General features: G+C 38.3%; 1 protein-coding gene across 1 annotated transcript in view; it reads left to right on the plus strand.

Annotated features, from left to right (window-relative positions):
• Positions 1 to 19,485, plus strand: part of OTOG (otogelin) — a gene marked incomplete at its 5' end in the record, with an annotated part of 105,734 nt that overhangs the window by 17,687 nt on the left and 68,562 nt on the right. Inside the window, 8 exons of the mRNA XM_081330296.1 lie at positions 2,897 to 3,022; positions 3,657 to 3,765; positions 5,105 to 5,151; positions 6,320 to 6,465; positions 10,207 to 10,339; positions 13,323 to 13,500; positions 16,899 to 17,023; positions 18,406 to 18,618. Coding sequence (XP_081186422.1) covers positions 2,897 to 3,022; positions 3,657 to 3,765; positions 5,105 to 5,151; positions 6,320 to 6,465; positions 10,207 to 10,339; positions 13,323 to 13,500; positions 16,899 to 17,023; positions 18,406 to 18,618 — 1,077 coding nt within the window. The remainder of the gene's footprint in view (positions 1 to 2,896; positions 3,023 to 3,656; positions 3,766 to 5,104; positions 5,152 to 6,319; positions 6,466 to 10,206; positions 10,340 to 13,322; positions 13,501 to 16,898; positions 17,024 to 18,405; positions 18,619 to 19,485) is intronic.

The following is a 19,485-nucleotide window of genomic DNA, read 5'->3' on the forward strand; positions in this document are numbered from 1 at the left end:
ATCCACCTGCTTAAACAGCGTCCTGATACAGCTGACCTTATGGGCTATAGGGTGATTGCTCCTATAATGAAGGATCCTGTCAGTATGTGTAGGTTTGTGGTAGATGGATGATTGGGAACCAGGATGCATGAGCATGAGCTTGTTGTTAGACGGCAAGAACAACATTCGCAGGTGTGGGCGCACATGGCTATTCACAATCACACCTTTGACTTGACGGGGGCTGAGGCCATTGCCCAGGACAACAGCAAGGGCGGCCGACTCCTTAAAGAAGCCTGGTTTTCGGACCAGTTTTCAATTAACCACCGTATAGATCTGCTCCCTGCCTACCAAGCTCTTAGGACCTGTGAAGAAGAACAGCGTGGGCAACGCAAGCACTCACGGAGTGTGCCTTCAAGGCAGGATGAGGACCTCATGGCATTGTATCGCAACAGGCAAAAAGCGGGGGGGGGGAGGAATCCCCAAAAACATCTAGTGTGAGGGCATGTGTAACGATGAGGGCACCGACTGCGGCTAAAAGAACAGCTCATGACTCCCCCCTGACAGCAGGCATGTGGACACAGCCGCACTCCACGAGAGCAAGTGTGAGGCAGCTCAAGACAATACGGCTGGTAGAGGCAAATAGACCTGTGATATGCTGTATGAGCAAAGTGCAAAAACACCAGTAATTTAAATGCGGTCTCGCTTCTCCAGCAATTTTACTCTGACGACGTTGGCAGTTGGTCAATGAAAGCTTATATATATATACAGGGCTTTTTTTCCTCATAGAACGCTCAGAACGGAGTTCCGACACATTTTTTGGATGGAATCTTGTAGGGTAGGCAAGGCGGGTTGTATGACATGTGTGAGTTCCGGCACCTTTTTCTTTTACAAAAAAAGCACTGTATATATGTTAAATGCTTGTTAACTATTTAGATTACCTTGCTAGGTAATCTTTCTTTCCTGTTTCGGCCTAACCGAAGGCCATCGACAGGCAGTAGTCACAACAGTGACAGCTCATATTTGTGTAAATTTTAGATTGCTAACAAAGAATTAAAGGGAGACTGATATGCATTTCAAACTTATTTGTTTTCATCAGTCAGCCATACCCTTCTGAGATTCGAACCTGGGCTGATTGCACATTAGGCAGTTGTTTTAACCTCTAGGCCACAAGCTCTATCTCACTTTGTTAGCTGAGAAGCAAGGGAGATATGTGTTAAATGCTTGTTAACTATTCAGCTAGTCACTGTTGTGACTACTGCCTGTTGATGACCTTCGGTTAGGCCGAAACAGGAAATAAAGATTTGTCCCATGTTTGGGGCCTAGCAAGGTAATCTAAATAGTTAACAAGCATTTAACACATATCTCCCTTGCTTCTCAGCTAACAAAGTGAGATAGAGCTTGTGGCCTAGAGGTTAAATCTCGAATCTCAGAAGGGTATGGCTGACTGATGAAAACAAATAAGTTTGAAATGCATATCAGTCTCCCTTTAATTCTTTGTTAGCAATCTAAAATTTACACACACACACACACACACACACACACACACACACACACATATATATATTTGTTTTCTGAGGTTTTCGCGGGTGTTTGTATGTGGATCTTTGGTCATTCGGGTTTTTCCCCGCATAGAATTAAAGGTGTAGGAGCAACGTTTCGACGGAATCCCATCCGTCATCATCAGACTGGTAGCTTCAGCTTCCTTCTTATATATATATATATATATATATATATATATATATATATATATATATATATATATATATATATATATATATATATGTCAAATGCTTGTTAACTATTTTTAGATTACCTTGCTAGGCCCCAAACATGGGACAAATCTTTATTTCCTGTGTCAGCCTAACCTGAAGGCCATCGACAGGCAGTAGTCACACCGGTGACAGCTCATATTTGTGTAAATTTTAAATTGCTAACAAAGAATTAAGGGAGCCTGATATGCATTTCAAACTTATTAGTTTTCATCAGTCAGCCATACCCTTCTGAGATTCGAGATTTAACCTCTAGGCCACAAGCTCTATCTCACTTTGTTAGCTGAGAAGCAAGGGAGATATGTGTTAAATGCTTGTTAACTATTTAGATTACCTTGCTAGGCCCCAAACATGGGACAAATCTTTATTTCCTGTTTCGGCCTAACCGAAGGTCATCAACAGGCAGTAGTCACAACAGTGACTAGCTGAATAGTTAACAAGCATTTAACACATATCTCCCTTGCTTCTCAGCTAACAAAGTGAGATAGAGCTTGTGGCCTAGAGGTTAAAACAACTGCCTAATGTGCAATCAGCCCAGGTTCGAATCTCAGAAGGGTATGGCTGACTGATGAAAACAAATAAGTTTGAAATGCATATCAGTCTCCCTTTAATTCTTTGTTAGCAATCTAAAATTTACACAAATATGAGCTGTCACTGTTGTGACTACTGCCTGTCGATGGCCTTCGGTTAGGCCGAAACAGGAAAGAAAGATTACCTAGCAAGGTAATCTAAATAGTTAACAAGCATTTAACATATATACAGTGCTTTTTTTGTAAAAGAAAAAGGTGCCGGAACTCACACATGTCATACAACCCGCCTTGCCTACCCTACAAGGTTCCATCCATATGTATATACATATACATATACATATACATATACATATACATATACATGTACATGTACATGTACATGTACATGTACATATATATATACATATACACACACACACACACACACACACACACACACACACACACACACATATATATATATATATATATATATATATATATATATATATATATATATATATTTAAAAGCCTTAATGGATTTATAGTCATAAACCTTTGAACAGAACTGTTTTCTTAAATGAAATTGGAACAACAGCATAAATCACATAACATTCTCTGTGTCTTCTGTTTTTTCAGTTGTTAAATGTGAGGACCATCTTGTCTACAATGAATGCATTGATTGTTGCCCATTTTCCTGTCGCCAGAAAACTCACTGTATTGATAGTGAACTTCCCTGTGTTGATGGATGCTATTGTCCAGATGGTAATATGGCTATTGTGTGGGTGGCGTTCTTGCAAATCTACAGCAGAACAGCTAAAAAGCTATATTTCAAGAGCTTGCCACCCAATGTAATGTTCGTGAAATTGTAAATTCTTATGGGGATAGATCAACCTAAGGGGATTCTAAGAATAATTTAATGCCCTTGTGTGTTTCAAATTGCATTTTTCCCTTTGAATCTGAATATTGTTACAATCCTATTTGTTGGTAACATATTTCTACACTTGTCCTTTATAATAAGAAATAAATAGAAACTTGCAGCATAAAACATTTCAGAGTTGACCTGTTTTAGATCTGAATTGTCATTTTCCAAGTGTGAATGAGGTTGTTTCAATCATTTTCAAAGTGCTTAAAACTTAAAACCAATGTTTTGCTTAAAAAAAGAATTTTTAAAACTGAAAACAAGCAAAAGAATTTTGCAGCCTAATTTTTTTTTGCATTTGAATCAGGGCATTTTACACTTAAATGAGGCCTTTCAAATTGGAAATTGTTCATATTTAGCACATTTTGCAGTGTTAAATAATATTGTGCATTGTGAAGGATTTTTTAAAAAATATTATGCACTCAAAAATGTGTTACTGTTGTTACCAATCACATGACTATTGAATATACATTCTAGGCCTTATTTATGAAGACAGATTATGTGTGAGGCCAACTGACTGTCCTTGTGATTACCATGGAACTATCCACAGAACTGGTACAGTTGTTCAAGAGGAATGCAATAACTGGTAAATAACTTCCTGAAAATTTTATGTATGTTTTGCTAACCTCATGCAACAACATGTATATTACTATTGGACAAAAAACTGTTAAAGTCATATGGGTTTGTAAATTACATTTCCAAGGTAAGGCAGTTTCTTCTCAAAAACATTTAGCAGAATTCCAGAGCTTTGGAAATTTTAGCTTACCCTGACTGTCAAAAAAATATTCTCTTTGGGAAAAGCTTGAAAGTAACATTTATAACCTGGTATATAACAAAACTAAGGATGCTTTTCACTATAGTATCTTAGGGTAATTTTCCTGTATTGTGCTTCCATTTCCTCAACTGTTTTCCTTACAAGAAAAAAATATTTTAAGAATACTTATGAAATGGAATGCCTTCACTTTTGGAATGATAGCACTTTGAGTCCTCTGTATAAAATATATGAAGTTCACTAAGTGGTACATTCTCCTCTCAAGAATGTAGAAAGTTTTTGAATTTGATAGAAGTCAAGATCCTCATTACATTTATACAGATACATACTAAGAATGTATCTTAAAGCATGGGTCATTTGGATATTTTCTTTCATCCAAGAGAAAGTTGTTGAATTTATTATTATGAAGAAAAGAGAAACATTTTTGAGTATAAAAAAATGCAAGAGTGTTTTGTAACCAGAAACAAGATTGGTAATCCCACCAATTGTCTCAGCTAAAAATTGGGTAATTCTATGGGTTGTTTTTTTTAATAATATACACTATACAAAATCCACAGTGCTGTGGATTTTTATGTTGCAACATACAAAGCAATTTTTTTTACAGACTATAGGGCATGCTGTGGTATTGTTCAAGATTGCTTGGCAGTTTATATAATAAATAATTGTATTCTATATGCATGAATTTAAAATTGTATTTTTCTTATAATGGCATCTGCATATTTATCTAAATATCATCATTTGTTTATATTGTTATTGAGTTTGATGCCTAGACTGCATACTGTACTTGAAGAATAGTCTTTGAAAGAAACTGTATCTCTCATTTTTTTAAAACAACAACTTCGTGACAAAAGAAATTCATTCTTTTTCTTGTCCCAAGCATGCCTAACTCCCCCCTTTAATAGAATTGCAAAGAAGGAACCCATAGATGCCACAGTACATTTGATGAATATGAAAAAAATCTCCTATTTATTTATATTAATGTTTCCCTAGTGTAAATTGTTTTCTGAGATTAATAGCATAAACTCAACCAGAAATCTTGGTTCAGCTTTGGTTTCTGACTTTTTATGGCTTAATTCATGCTGGGGTATTCAGTATACAGTTTAGTGTTATACAATGGCTACTTTTTCAAGTCTCAAATCTTTTTCTCTTTCAGTACATGTTCTGGAGGAAAATGGATTTGCACTAATCTTACCTGTCCAGGTAAATCAGTTTTTTGATAATTCATTACTTTTTAGTTTGGTATATTAGTGGCAAGATTTTTGTAGGTTTTCTCAATTGTCACCCTATTATTGTAAATTAATATTTGTTTCTGATTGCCTGTCTATTAATAAGCTATAGCTATCTACTTATGAACATCATGTCTAAGTTTTCAGCTTAGCTCCACTCAATTTCCATTCATTTCATGTACCTATTTCCTCAGTAAGAATATGCAGAGGCCAATTTTGTTTGATACAGAATACCCATGATCAGATCTTCCAACTTAAAAACAAACCAACCAAGCCTTTTTAAAAAGGTTTAATCCTTTCTTTGTGCCTTATTTCTTAATGCCTCTTTTCCCAAATATAAATCATATTCATCCTCTATGAGCTTTCACTTGGTGCCATAATTATTTTGTGGATTTTAAAAAAATCCCTTCAAGTTACTGCTTTAATTTTGGAAAACTGCCAACGAATGGGCTTAGATCGTTCCCCCAAAAGAAGATCCAACACTCGATTAAAAATGTAGACATAGATATTTTTCACACAGACTAAATAGTGTACCATGAATTCTCCCATGCAGAAATTCAGCATAAAAATAATCTATACTGTACATGTATGTATTCTTTCATTCAATTATCTCAGATTGTGTGGACCAAGCCCCTGCAGTTTTCTTGGCAAAGTTTTTCAAAAATGGTTTGCCATTGCCACCTTCCTAGGGCTGAGAAAGGGTGACTGACCTAAGGCCACCCTGTTGCCTCTGTGTCTAAGAACCAGAACTAGAACTCCTAGCCGCCTCCTCATTTCTAGCTTGGTGTGTTAATCACTACACCAAACTGGTTCCTTAAGATTTATTTTACCCCATTTATTTTAATGGGGATAGAATATTGCTTTTTTTTTGCATGTTTGTGTCTTGGGCCAGGTGGAGGAGGATGAGATCTGTTCACATTTACACTATGACACTGAAACAGGTTCTTAAAGAAAATAATCATTTTCAAAAATAATGAAAGGGCTACAATATAAGGAAGACAGTTGCTTTATTTATCTTTGTAATCCTTGTATGGTTTGTCTTAATATCATTCAGCATTTAATATCAAATTCAACATCACGAATCATTCTTGTAGCATATTGGAAAAAAAAAATCTTCTGTTTTTTTTATTCTTTGTTGCCAGCTCAGTGCTCAGTTTCAGGAGATATTCACTTCATGACATTTGATGGGCGCAAGTTTACTTTTCAAGCACCCTGTCAGTATATCTTGGCAAAAAGTCGTGTCTCTGACAAATTTGCTGTGACTCTACAAAATGCTCCTTGTGGACAGGTGAGCTGATGAAAGCAAGCATGCTGATGGCTTAAAAAATAAAGTCACCTTTCTGAGAAATACATCTCTTGCTACTTTCTGATAAGTGAATCTCTGAATGTTGACAACTTTGGTTCCAATACAGAAGTTCCATTCTGAAGACACAGGCATGACGTGCCTTATGGATTTAATGCAGGACAAATTAAAGAACAAAGTGGTGGATTCTTCTGACTTCGATTCACCTTCTACCAAAGATCACTTGCTAGTGGGAAAAATAAACACTGTTTGCCCTGCTTAGTCTGGAAGGCAGGAGTGAGCAAGTGGAGGCAGGTATTTAAAACAGGTTTAGCTGCTGATTGTGTTGCCAGGTTGCAGATATGGAACCACAAGATGAGTGGCATATAAATTTGATAAATAACTAAAATAATAAAGGAGTGCGAAAGGCAAGTCTGAAACAAGCTCAGCTGACCATTCACCTGTGAAGAAAAACAATGCAGATGTAAATGTGGGGAAACAATAATGAGCTGTGCTGCAAGAGAATAACAATACTAGCAGCAGCTGCCATAGACCATAGTACCTAGAAGTGGACTACGAAGAAGCAAAATAGTCTAGAATAGGTAATATGGATCCCCCTCCCCAAGTAATAAAAATGCTTTAAAGTACGCTCCCAACCATTTGGGCACCAGGGACCGGATCCATGGAGAGATATTTTTCTGTGGACCGGAGGGGGCATGGTTTTGAATGCTGCCTGCATCCCACGATGGGGCTTCACTTGTTTGTGGGGCCTGGTTTCTGCCATGCCACGGCACGGTCCTGGTCCATGGACTGGGGGTTGGGGACCCCTGCTTTAAAGTATAGCCTTGAGAAATTCTTTATTGTCAGAAGAACCCTAAAATATATACTGCATTTATTGGTAACAGTACCAGCAACACAATGGTGGTAGAATCCATTTCTTCTTCCCATTTTAAACACTTGAAATGTCAAGCCTGTTCCTCAGAATAAAACAGCAGAATTATCTTGACTTCAAGAAACAGAACAAAACACGGCTTTCTTCTAGTTAGGTTTTGATAGCATTGGTTTTCATTTAGTGTCTCTTATTTACTTGATGTGGATGGTTTAATCATATTGTGCTGCTCCTTTATGTTCATCTGGTTGCTTAGATTCCATCCTTTATTGAACAGTTTTAAAGTGTTTCATAGACTGTCATGTGATTTCCAGATAAAACTATTTGGGTCTACAGTGGTTTCCTTTCATCATTCGATTGTGCATTTCAGATTGAGAATATGTAATAAAGCAGATTGTCTTCCAGTGAAGCATGTCTATCACCACTTTCTAACTAGCTGACCAAAAAAAGGTATAAAAACATGGAATGATAAGATCTAGAGGCAGTAATTACCTGAGGTTTTAAATTATTCTGGGAAAAAGGTATTTTTACAATAGAAACTCAAATGCTGAATTGTGAAAGCTAAAACAAGCTGTAATTTCAAATATTTGGCTTTGAGATTTACGAAAAGTGATACTTTAAAAAACTTAATAAGAGCGTAATTTCAACTTTAGATTGTTGTCTGAAAAAGCGGACTCAAAATTATTCCAATTCTTTCATAGAGGTTTCATAAGTTAAAATATTTTTTTAAAATTAAATTAATTTGTAAAAGGACATTGCCAGGAAATCTAGAAAGCAAGTTTGGATGTACACATTTCGTATATTTTCTACATCTGAGAAAAAAAGGAAGTGAAGCTTTTTATGGTATGTTGGTTAACATGGCTAGAATTATTTTATATTTAAGGTATTTGCATCTAGTAAGTACTCCATAGTTCTCAGCAATGCTACAGTATGTCCGTTATTACATTCATGGCTTGTTTTGAATTACTCAAGCACTCTTACTGTCACCCACAAATGCTTTGAGATGGCAGCAACCTTTATAACTAAGTATAATGCTGATATCAGATATCAGATTCCCATGTTTATTAAGGAGAGAATTTGCTGGTGGCCTATGACTGTTCTGATTGGCCTTACTTACCCCAGGCATGCAAACCTTATTCTAGGTTTGCACTTCCCCATTCAGGAGTAATGTGGAATCTAGGGGTCCTTATAGACTCATAGGTCCTGTTCAAGCAGGTCTTAGCACAATTCGATCTGATGTACTAATTGCACTTCTTCATGGTTCAGGCAGCCCTCTAAACAGTAACTCACGCTCTTGTCACCTCACGATTCAGCTATTGGAATGTGTTCTACATGGCAATGCCTTGAAGACTCCTCAGCAGCTTCAACTGCTGTAGAATGTAGCAGCACAAGCATACTTCATAAATGTATGGCACAACGTAGCAGAACAAACCCATCAGGACAAGATTCAGCAGTCCATCTGCATTTAAAAGACAAAGGCTACTCTTTCGAAGACAGCAAAATCCACATTTTGGACAGAGGATTGCTGGTTTGAAAGGGGTTAGAGAGGCCATCTATGTCAAAATTGAACAGTCTTCTCTCAACAGAGGGAGAGGAATACAACATCATCTATCTTCCGTCTACAACAGAGTCCTTTCAACAGTTTCAAGAAGGCTCCACACCCATTTGCACTACTCAGGAGACCTGATGACACAGATAAGCCTCCAGCCGTCTGCAAGGAGTATAAATCCTTCCATTCCCCATCATCCAGTCATAGCTGAAGAAGTTTCTTGGATGAGAAGCAAAACGTCTTCAAAGAGAAAAAAGAAAGTTCAGTTGCTTCGTGAAAAAGCACCCTTGGGATACCTGTGTATTTGATTTTTCTTGTCTAAATGTAGAACCTTGCTTTTTTCACCATTGAATTTCATTTTGTTAGCGTCTGTTGTTCAAGTCTGTCAAGATCCTTCTGTATCTTAATCCTATCTTCTGGAGTGTTGGCTATTCCTGGCACCTTAGTGTCATCTGCAAATTTGATGAGTTCCCTATCTATCTCTTATCATTGATGAAGATGTTGAAGAGTACTGGGCCTAAAACAGCCTTGGGGTACCCCGCTGCATATTTCCCTCCATGTAGATGCAGTTCCATTGAGGATTACACATTGAGTGGAGTTGGTCAGCCAGTTATGAATTCATCTGGTGGTGATGCTGTCTAACCCACATTTTTCTATCTTATCAAGTAGTAGGTTGTGGTCTACTTTATCAAATGCCTTACTGAAGTCCAAGTAAATTATATACACAGCATTCCTTTGGTCCACTAATTTTGTCACCTTGTCAAAGAATGCAATAAGATTTGTCTGGCATGTTGTTTTTGACAAACCCTTATTGGCTTTTGGTTATGACTTTGTTTGCCTCTAGATGTTCAATGATTCATTGCTCGATTATCTTCTCCAGAATCTTCCCAGGTATTGAGGTCAGGCTGATAGGTCTGTAGTTTCCTGGATCCATTTTTTCCCCTTTTTTGAAGGATAATACTTTGATTAGATGTGTTTGACAAATGCTTCATAGGTTTTGGTGCCAAATGTCTGGATTTTCTATCATGTATTTTTTTACTGTACTTATATAACATATCGTAAATGCCACGTAGTATATTGTATTCTTATTTTGTTTTTTATATTGTGAGATGCTTGGAGTCAGTGTCGGGCAGCATCAAAATTGAATTAAATAAATAGAGTGAAGCTGCAACTATATGTGTCATCGTAGCTTATCTCATATTCATTTACAACTTTTTTCTTTTTCAATATAAATTATTACACTTTATCCTTGATCCATTATAAATTCCATTTTATTTTAAGGCATTATTTGTTTTCATCATCTTTCTAGAATCATGATGGAACATGTATCCAATCAATCAGTCTTATTTTCAGTCAAGATTTTAGGAGGCAAGTAACTCTGACCCATTCAGGAGATGTTTTGGTACATGATCAGTATAAAGTTAATCTTCCATATATTGATGGTAAGTTAGAATAAATTGTAATGAAAATAATATTACAAATATGGAAAAGTAATGATTTTAGTTATATGTTGTTTGCTAGAGTTTCATGGTCCTCTGTGCAATTTACGGTAGATGGTTTCTTTCTATTTTTATGCTAAATTCTCTATTTGGCCAGAATTAGGGATGAGAAGTGAAAAGACACCAATACAGTATATTGCAGCAGAATAAATTTATTTATTTTATTTATTTATTAATTAGATTTCTATACCGCCCTATTCCCGAAGGACTCAGGGCGGTTTACAGGGCAAAGTTAAAAACAGTTAAAACAGTACAAAAGTTAAAATACAGTTAAAATTAAAATAGAATTAAATAACATTAGCCCAAATTTAAAATTTAATTTAAAATTTAAAAATGAGGCCAGCTAAATCAAACAACCAGGTTTTTAGGTCCCGGAGAAACGAACGAAGGTCGGGGGCGGTCTGGAGTTCCACAGGCAGGTCGTTCCACAGGGCAAGTGCGCCCACAGAGAACGCCCTCCCCCTAGGGATAACCCGCCGGCACTCACTGACTGGTGGCACCCTAAGGAGGCCCTCCCTGTGGGAGCGCACAGGATGATGGGAGATTGATGCTGGCAGCAGGTGCTCCCTAAGATAACCCGGACCCATGCCATTTAGGGCTTTATAGGTCATCACCAGCACCTTGAATCTCACCCGGAGGGCAACCAGAAGCCAATGCAGCTTGTGGAGAAGAGGTGTTACCTGGGAGTGTCGGGAAACTCCCATCACAACTCGCGCGGCCGCATTCTGCACCAGCTGACGCCTCCGAGTGGTCCTCAAGGGCAGCCCCATGTAGAGAGCATGGCAGTAGTCTAACCGGGAGGTCACGAGTGCATGAGTGACTGTGCGTAGGGCATCTCAGTCCAGATAGGGCCGCAACTGGCGCACCAGGCGAACCTGGGCAAAAGCCCCCCTGGTCAAGGCTCCTATATGATCTTCCAAAGTGAGCCGTGAATCCAGGAGGACGCGGGGTAACACTTCATCCCCCATAATTAAAGATGGACAAAACTGGTTCATCCGAGATGCACAGCCACTCAGTCTTGGCGGGATTGAGTTGAAGCCTGTTTCTCCCCATCCAAACCCGGACCGCCTCTAGGCAACGGGACATCATGTCGAGGACATCGCTGGGTTGGTTCGGGGTGGAGAGAAAAAGTTGGGTATCATCAGCGTACTGATGATACCCCACCCTGAAACCACGAATGAGCTCGCCCAGCGGCTTCATATAGATGTTGAACAGGAGGGGGGAGAGGACTGACCCCTGAGGAACTCCACAAACAAGAGACCTCGGAGCCAACCTCTGCCCTCCTGTCAACACCGACTGCGAGCGGCCCAGGAGGTAGGAGGAGAACCACTGTAAAACAGTGCCTCCCACTCCCAACCCCCTGAGATGCCGCACTAGGATACCATGGTCGATGGTATCAAAAGCCGCTGAGAGATCTAACGACTAGGACAGAAAAGCAACCCCTGTCCCGAGCCCGCCAGAGATCATTCACCAGCACGACCAATGCCGTCTCCGTGCTGTACCCAGGCCTAAAGCCCGATTGGTATGGGTCTAGATAATCAATTTCCTCCAGGAACAAGGGAAGCTGATGCGCCACCATGCTCTCAACAACCTTCGCTAAAAAGCGAAGGTTGGAGTCGGGACGATAGTTATTTAAAATAGCCGGGTCCAGGGCAGACTTCTTGAGGAGGGGCCTCACCACTGCCTCCTTCAAGGTGGCGGGGAAGATACCCTTCCTCAAAGAAGCAGTTATTACTGCCTGGAACCAGCCTCGTGTCCCCTTCCGAGCTGCATACACCAGCCAGGAGGGGCATGGGTCCAATAAACACGTGGTGGAGCTCAGTCTCCTCATGAACCTGTCCACTTTGTCCGGGGTCACAGGATCGAATTCAGTCCAAATGGCATTCTCAAGACCGCTTGATCCCTTCTCGTCAGTCTCTGCCCAGTCAGAGTCCAAACCGGCCCGAATCTGAGCGATCTTGTCCGCAAGGTGATGACTAAACTCCTCGGCCTGCCCCTGCAAGGGCTCCCCCCTCACCTCCTGATTAAGGAGGGAGTGGGTCACCCTAAACAGGGCGGCCGGGCGATTATCTGCGGACGCGATGAGGGCAGCGAAGTAATTAGTCCTCGCTGTCCTCATCGCCGTGAGGTAAAGCCTCGTAGCGGTTCTCAACCGCAATCGGTCAGATTCAGACCGGCTCGATCTCCAACTGCTCTCCAGTTGTTAATAGACCATCATTCAGATAGAAAAAGAGATACTGTATATACTCAAAAATAAGGTGAGAATTTTAGGTTCCAAAATTAATCACCCAAATTCGGTTCAGTTTTTCCATACATGGCCTTATTTGCAAGTGTTATGATAATTCATTCCATGTCAACTATCAACTATCAATATTCAATATTCTCAGCACTGTTTAGGTTAGCTGCTGCCTCTCTATTTTAAAGGATGGATTATATTTTTATGTGGTTTTAAATCCAAGGATTTAGTAGTCTATATTACATTTCCTTGTTTGTATCTCTGCTAGCAATCATAAATGGAGGATTTTATTTTTTACTGGTGGATGAAGTGGCTTCAGTTCAAAGCTGAAGGAGCTTGTGTAAAATGAATTATTTTTGAAAACATTATATATACCTTCAATATAAATACTGTAAAATCAGTCCTACTGTAAATGATCCCATCACTTCATCAGACAAAATGATGTAAAATATTTGACGAGGCATCCAAGGTTTAGGTTTAAGGCCATCATTACCATGAACTATCAGTGCCATCAACTTGGAAATGAACTTAGAGGCTGCTTAAGCTTGAACTGGGGTGAACTTTCTGAAATGTGGAGTCTATGGGGATCCATCTCCAACAAGGTTTAAGCAAAGGGTAAAATAAAATGAGCTTTTCAACCTGTATTTGAGGTTACTATTGATATATCTTCCTTCTATTTTTGTCTTTTAGATTCCTTTGAAATTAGGAAAATTTCCTCTGTATTTTTACAAATTAAATCATACATTGGATTACAAATACTTTATGACTGGAAAGGTTTAAGACTCTATCTTGAAGCTGATGCTCAATGGAAAGATGACACCATTGGCCTCTGTGGAACTTTCAATGGAAATACTCAGGATGATTTTTTGTATGTATAATTGTAACACTTTCATAAACTCTAAAATAAATTTTTACTCAGTGCAGTTTTTCAACAAGATAGAAAAAGGATAGAAAAAAAATTATTAGGAGAAAAGAAATAGTCACATTTGTAAGCTACTCATTTGAAGTGATTTTGGGGGGTGGTCTTGGGTAGCAAGGAAGTTAAAAAGCACTGGACATACAATCTGATAACCTATTGCAGATCCAAGCAGTGTAACCTTTTGTAATTAGTGGATGGAAATTTTGTAAGTGCACAGATTTTCTAAGTGCCATTCAAGATTTTTTGGCATGGCATCCAGAGTGCCAATAATCATTGTGGCCACCAAAGCTGGTTTATGGCATAATCTTTCAACATCGATTTTCAGATCTTGATACTTTGTGATCTTCCCCAATTCTTTGTCTTTTACTCTACTACTCATTATATTTAATCGTTTTTTAACTTTTGTATTCTGTTTTTATATTTATTGCCCTGTACACCGCCCTGAGTCCTTCGGGAGAAGGGCAGTATAAAAATATAATTAAATAAATTAAATAAATAAATAAATAAATACTCCCCCATGAGTTTTTTTCCAGCCACAGTTATATCTGGTGTGTCACGAGACAAGACTTTGCCAGTCTGCATTGGGAAATCCCACAATATTTTAACCTGATCATTTTTTTAATTATTTTTCAACTATACTTTCAAATATTCACTTTAAGTAGTCCTTCCTTTTTGTTCCAATTTATAAATAGCAAACCACAATGAAGTAATTTTCAGTACATTTACTATTAAGGTTCATTGCAGATATTTAAACTGGATTTGGCATTTTTACCCACCTATTGAATTCTTCCTACAGACCTGGGATAGGCAGATGTTGTTTGGTGGTATTAAAGGTATAGTCACAGGACATAAGCTTTTCCAAGTAAAGCTACCTTTTGCAATTGACTGATAGTGATTTTGTTGATGCCAATGGTGTTTGAGTACAGGTAGTCCCTGACTTAAAACACTTTGTTTAGTGACCGTTCAAAGTTGCAGTGCTACTGAAAAAAGTGACTTATGATCAGTTTTCACATGACTGTTGTAGCATCCCCATGGTCAGGGATGGGGAACCTTGGCTCTTTTATGACTTGTGGACTTCAACTCCCAGAATTCCTGAGCCATGGCTGGCTCAGGAATTCTGGGAGTTGAAGTTCAACAAGTCATAAAAAAGCCAAGGTTCCCCACCCCTGACCATGGTCATGTGATCAACATTCAGATGCTTGGCAATCGACTCATTGATGACGGTTGCTGTGTCCCGGGGTCACGTGATTCCCTTTTGTGACCATATGACCAGCAAAACCAATGGGGAAGCCAGATTCCCTTAGCGATGGTTTGACTAATTTCACAACTGCAGTGATTCACCTAACAGCTGTGGCAAGAAAGATTATAAAATGGGGAAACACTCACTTAGCAAATGTTTCAGTGAGCAATAGAAATGTTGGGCTCAATTGTGGTCATAAGCCAAGGACTGCCTGCAATGCACCCAAGACGCCTATTATTATCGATGCTATCTTCTTTTTCTTTTGCCAAGTCATTCTATTCCTGTTTGCAGGTCTTTGTAATTTTCTCCAGTTCTTTCTCTTCTCTTCTGCTGTCTCAAGGTTCTGCCACATTCACTATCCAGACTTTTTTTTTTGTCTTATCCACAATTGATATTATGTGGCTGCTGCTGGTCTGTTTGAATTCTAAAGTCCCAGAGCATTTTAGCTTCTTCCTTTTTATTATGGTTCATTGAACATAACAAACATTGAACATTGGACTGGCTTTAACATTTTTATCCATCTATCATGTGCATTATTATTATTCATCTGGTGCCTCACAAAGCTCTGTTGCTTAGAAGAAGATGATTCCCTTACTTGTTTTCTCTAATACTCTAAATATTGTCCAGTTCTAGCGGTAATTCTTTTCAATCCCATTGTCATAATGCTATGGGCACTGACTAGGAGATATACTGCCAAAAGTATAGCAAAGTATAGAGCAGTGGTGGCGAACCTATGGCATGCGTGCCACAGGTGACACGCAGAGCCCTCTCTGTGGGCACGCGTGCCGTCACCCCAGTCCTAGGCCTTCAGCTGTGCTTTATAAAACCTTTTCGCTTTAGGCCTCCGCCGCCATGTGCAAAAAAAAAAAGTTCAATTAATCAATCAATTTCAACTTCTCACAGGAAAAAAAAAGATCTTGCAAAGTTGGAATTGATTGATTGAACTTTTTAGTCCCACCCAGTCTGCTGTTTACCACCGCAGTCACGCCCACCCAATTGGTCACACCCACCCAATGGGCCACGCCCACCTGGCACCCGACGATTCATAAGCGTGTTTTTGGTTGCAGTTTGGGCACTCGGTCTCTGAAAGGTTTGCCATCACTGGTATAGAGCATATTTTATATGCCCTCAATAAGCTTACTGTACCATAGTTAATAATTGTCTTGCAGGTAAAGCAAAACAGTTCCCCGGCCCATTGTCAACAGTAGTTTCGCAAATCTGGGCTTTATCATGCAGCCTGTTGTGATGAAGAAGGTCCTACATTTTTTTTTCATAAACATTTGGGCCACTGTTCATACACAGAGTTCTGAACATTTCTAAATATTTGACTCACCTCTTCAAATACAGGGTTGCCTTTTTGTTTTGGTGACCTCCAGATCAAGAGTTTCAAATGTTCAAGTAACAAAACTTGTTAGTAAAAGCAAAAAAAAAATTCTCTCAACTCATGATCAAGAGACAAAATTCTGATGACAGCAAATTGGCTGTATTTTGAGTGAACCTCATCAAGTTTTCATAGAATACTAGAATGCTAGGATTGTTTGTGGAATACAGTTTGAAAAGCCTGTTATAAATAGTTTAAAGTGGTGTTTGTCAACCTTGTGAACTTTAAAATGCGTAGACTTCAACACCTAGTATTCCCTGTCTTGCACGGAGAAGTCCATGTATCTTAAAGTTGCCAAGGTTGAAAAACATTGCAGAGCAATGGCTACTTTAGAATTTTTCAATTCTTTCAAGTTAAATTTAGAAAGGTCATGTTTAGTTATATACTGTATAGAAATCAAATAATCGGATTGCCTAACATTTTATAAAATGAAATATTTCTGCACACAAACCCAGTGGAGAAGGATATATTGTTTAACTTGTCACACCGTCTTCTTTTTCTGCACAAAAGGTAATAAATTAAGTAGTGTTTTTAGGGTAATACTTTTAAAATATAAACCAACTGAATAAGTTGATTTATAGAGTCCTGATATCAGGACCACATGACAACCAGTCAATTATATTACTGTCACTGTATGCATCCAATAATTGAAGTATGTGTTTTTAATTGATGTTACTGCTTATTTTCAAAACCTCTTATTTGCTAAAAATCAATCAATAAAAAAAGATCTCCAGTTGGAGTGCCAGAAACTACACCTCAGCTTTTTGGAAATTCCTGGAAAACATCATCATCCTGTAGTCCTGGGTATGACAGTTCCTCAATTGATCCATGTGATATTCATTTACAAGCAGGTGAGTATGACCATGGAGAGTAAGAGTGAGAAAATGTTTAAGGTTCATTTTGTGCTTCTGCAACTGTGATGTCTGTATTCATATATTTAAACCTCAAAATCAATTCCTTGCATTCCACAGATTAAGAAAATATCTAAGATGACCAATCCCTATATATACAGGTAGCCCTCGACTTACAACAAGTTTCATTTAGTGACTGAAGTTGCAACAGCACTGAAAAAAGTGACTTATGACCAATGCAGTATCCCCATGGTCACATGATAAAAATTCAGCTGCTTGACAATTGGTATTTATGACATTTGCAGTGTTCATTTATGACATTTGCAGTGTGATCACCTTTTATGACCTTCTGACAAACAAAGTCAATGGGGAAACCATAGACTTAACAAAGGTATTATTAATTTAACAACTGTAGTGTTTCACTCAACTGTGTCAAGAAAGGTCGTAAAATGGGTCAAAACTCACTCAACAAATGTTTCACTTAGCAACAAAAATTTTGGGCTCCATAGACACACACACACACACACACACACACACACACACACACACACACACACATTCACACTATCCTTATACAAACAAGATGACTGTTTATAATGCCATCATCATGGCTGTTCTATGTAGCACTATGGATATTTCTTTAGAAGTTACAGCTACCATTTATCCTTATTTTTTTTTCTTGCATTCAGTTTTGTTGTAATTCAGGCCTTGAATAGTTTACTCCCTTCTATGGCTAAGCTAAATAAATGCATTCTAAAATGCCTAAAATAATTAAAGTGTACAGCTCTTTAAAAATATAAATAATAATTGCAAAGCTCCTTGCACAGATTAGGTGCCTAAGTGAAATCTTTTCTTGTCGTAGCTTCTACAAAACAATAGATGTTTTAGAGGTTACATTTTTCTTTTGTCATATATAATTTGTAATTTGCATAGTGACATTATTAGCATTTTTATGTGAAATGACAGAATTTAAGTTTAGCCAGGCAGTGATTAAATGTTCAAGCAGGTCATCCTAAGGAAGAGAAACTCAAGTAGGTGTTGCTTAAGTAGTAGTCTCAGCATTCCTCATAAATGATCGTCTGGTGGAGCTACTGCAGTTTATGTCTATGCAATATGTCTATTGTTGTATGATTCCGAAGCAGTCTAAATATGAATATAAGAATGAGTAGGAGGTGAAAATATTTATGGCGATTGCAATTCAAATTCTTGAAAAAATCCAACACAATTTACATCTACAGATACCATCAGGAACGGTGTTGTTTATCAGAGAAGCTGAAACAGACATTTTTGTTCCCCAGGATTAAAAAAAAAGACTTTACAACGCTTTTAAATTAAAGGATCCCACACTAAAACTTGGTTATTTCTATTTATTACTTTGACAGCTGCTTATGCAACAGAAGCTTGCAGCATCATTACCAAAGAACTCTTTGCCCCATGCTATACCTATCTGAGTCCTCTTCCCTATTTTGAACAGTGTAGAAGAGACACCTGCAAATGTGGGCAGATCTGTATGTGTTCCGCTCTCTCCCATTATGCCCATCTCTGCCACAGATTTGGAGTGGAGATCAATTTCCGGAGTAGTGTCCCAGAATGTGGTAAGTTATTTTTCAACATCCAAATTTAACAACTGTCCTTGGCGCCATGACTGAAGCTAAATCCTGTGAAGTGGTGAAATGTCTGAACTTAATTTCTTTGCTTGTTTCCATACAACTGTGGGCCTTAGTAGAAAATTATGCTAGAGCTCTTCCATGAATTCTTGCAGTTAAAGATTCATTTCCTCTGTCTTTCTTAAACTGGTTATATCACAGTACTGTAAGAGAAACATGGAGTGCAAGAAAGATGAAGGCTTCTTTCCTCTGTAAAGTAGTTGGAAGTCTTGTATAGGACTTGTATAAATGCAAGTTGTTTTATCATGTAGTGCTCCTCTCCTAAAATTGGAAAAAAAGCCTCTGTATTGGAGATGACTTTATATGATTTCCCAAGACTGGGAAAGCTTAATTCTCAAGGCCACAAGCTGCTATCAAACCCATTATTATATCTTCCGGATTAAGGTTAGGGCAAATGTTCCATCATGAAATATTCCTGAATCAGGCTGTTGTGAGATCTGAACCTGCCTTCTGTTGTCAAACAGCTATTGGAACATAATTGCTGAAAATGCATGATTTTGTGATATTTTGAGATGAGAACTATGCAGAAATTACGCTGTAAATTCTAAACAAGTGTCAGTACTCATCCCCAAAACTAGAAGGCAAAAAAAATAAATAAGAAAAGGATTCAAATCTACACTGAATGTTGAATGTAATAAGCCATGAAGGTTTTAGTTCAGTAACATAATTTATTGTCAATGAAACAGTTTCTTATGGTAAAGTCCTGTGCTTTACCTAAATTTGCTGGATCTAACTTCTGAGTAAGCATACATAATGTTTGGTAACAGCATCTTATGTTCAGGTGAATGTGTGTGC

Source organism: Vipera berus, assembly GCF_964194415.1.
Source record: "Vipera berus genome assembly, chromosome: 1".
NCBI classification, from domain to species: domain Eukaryota; kingdom Metazoa; phylum Chordata; class Lepidosauria; order Squamata; family Viperidae; genus Vipera; species Vipera berus.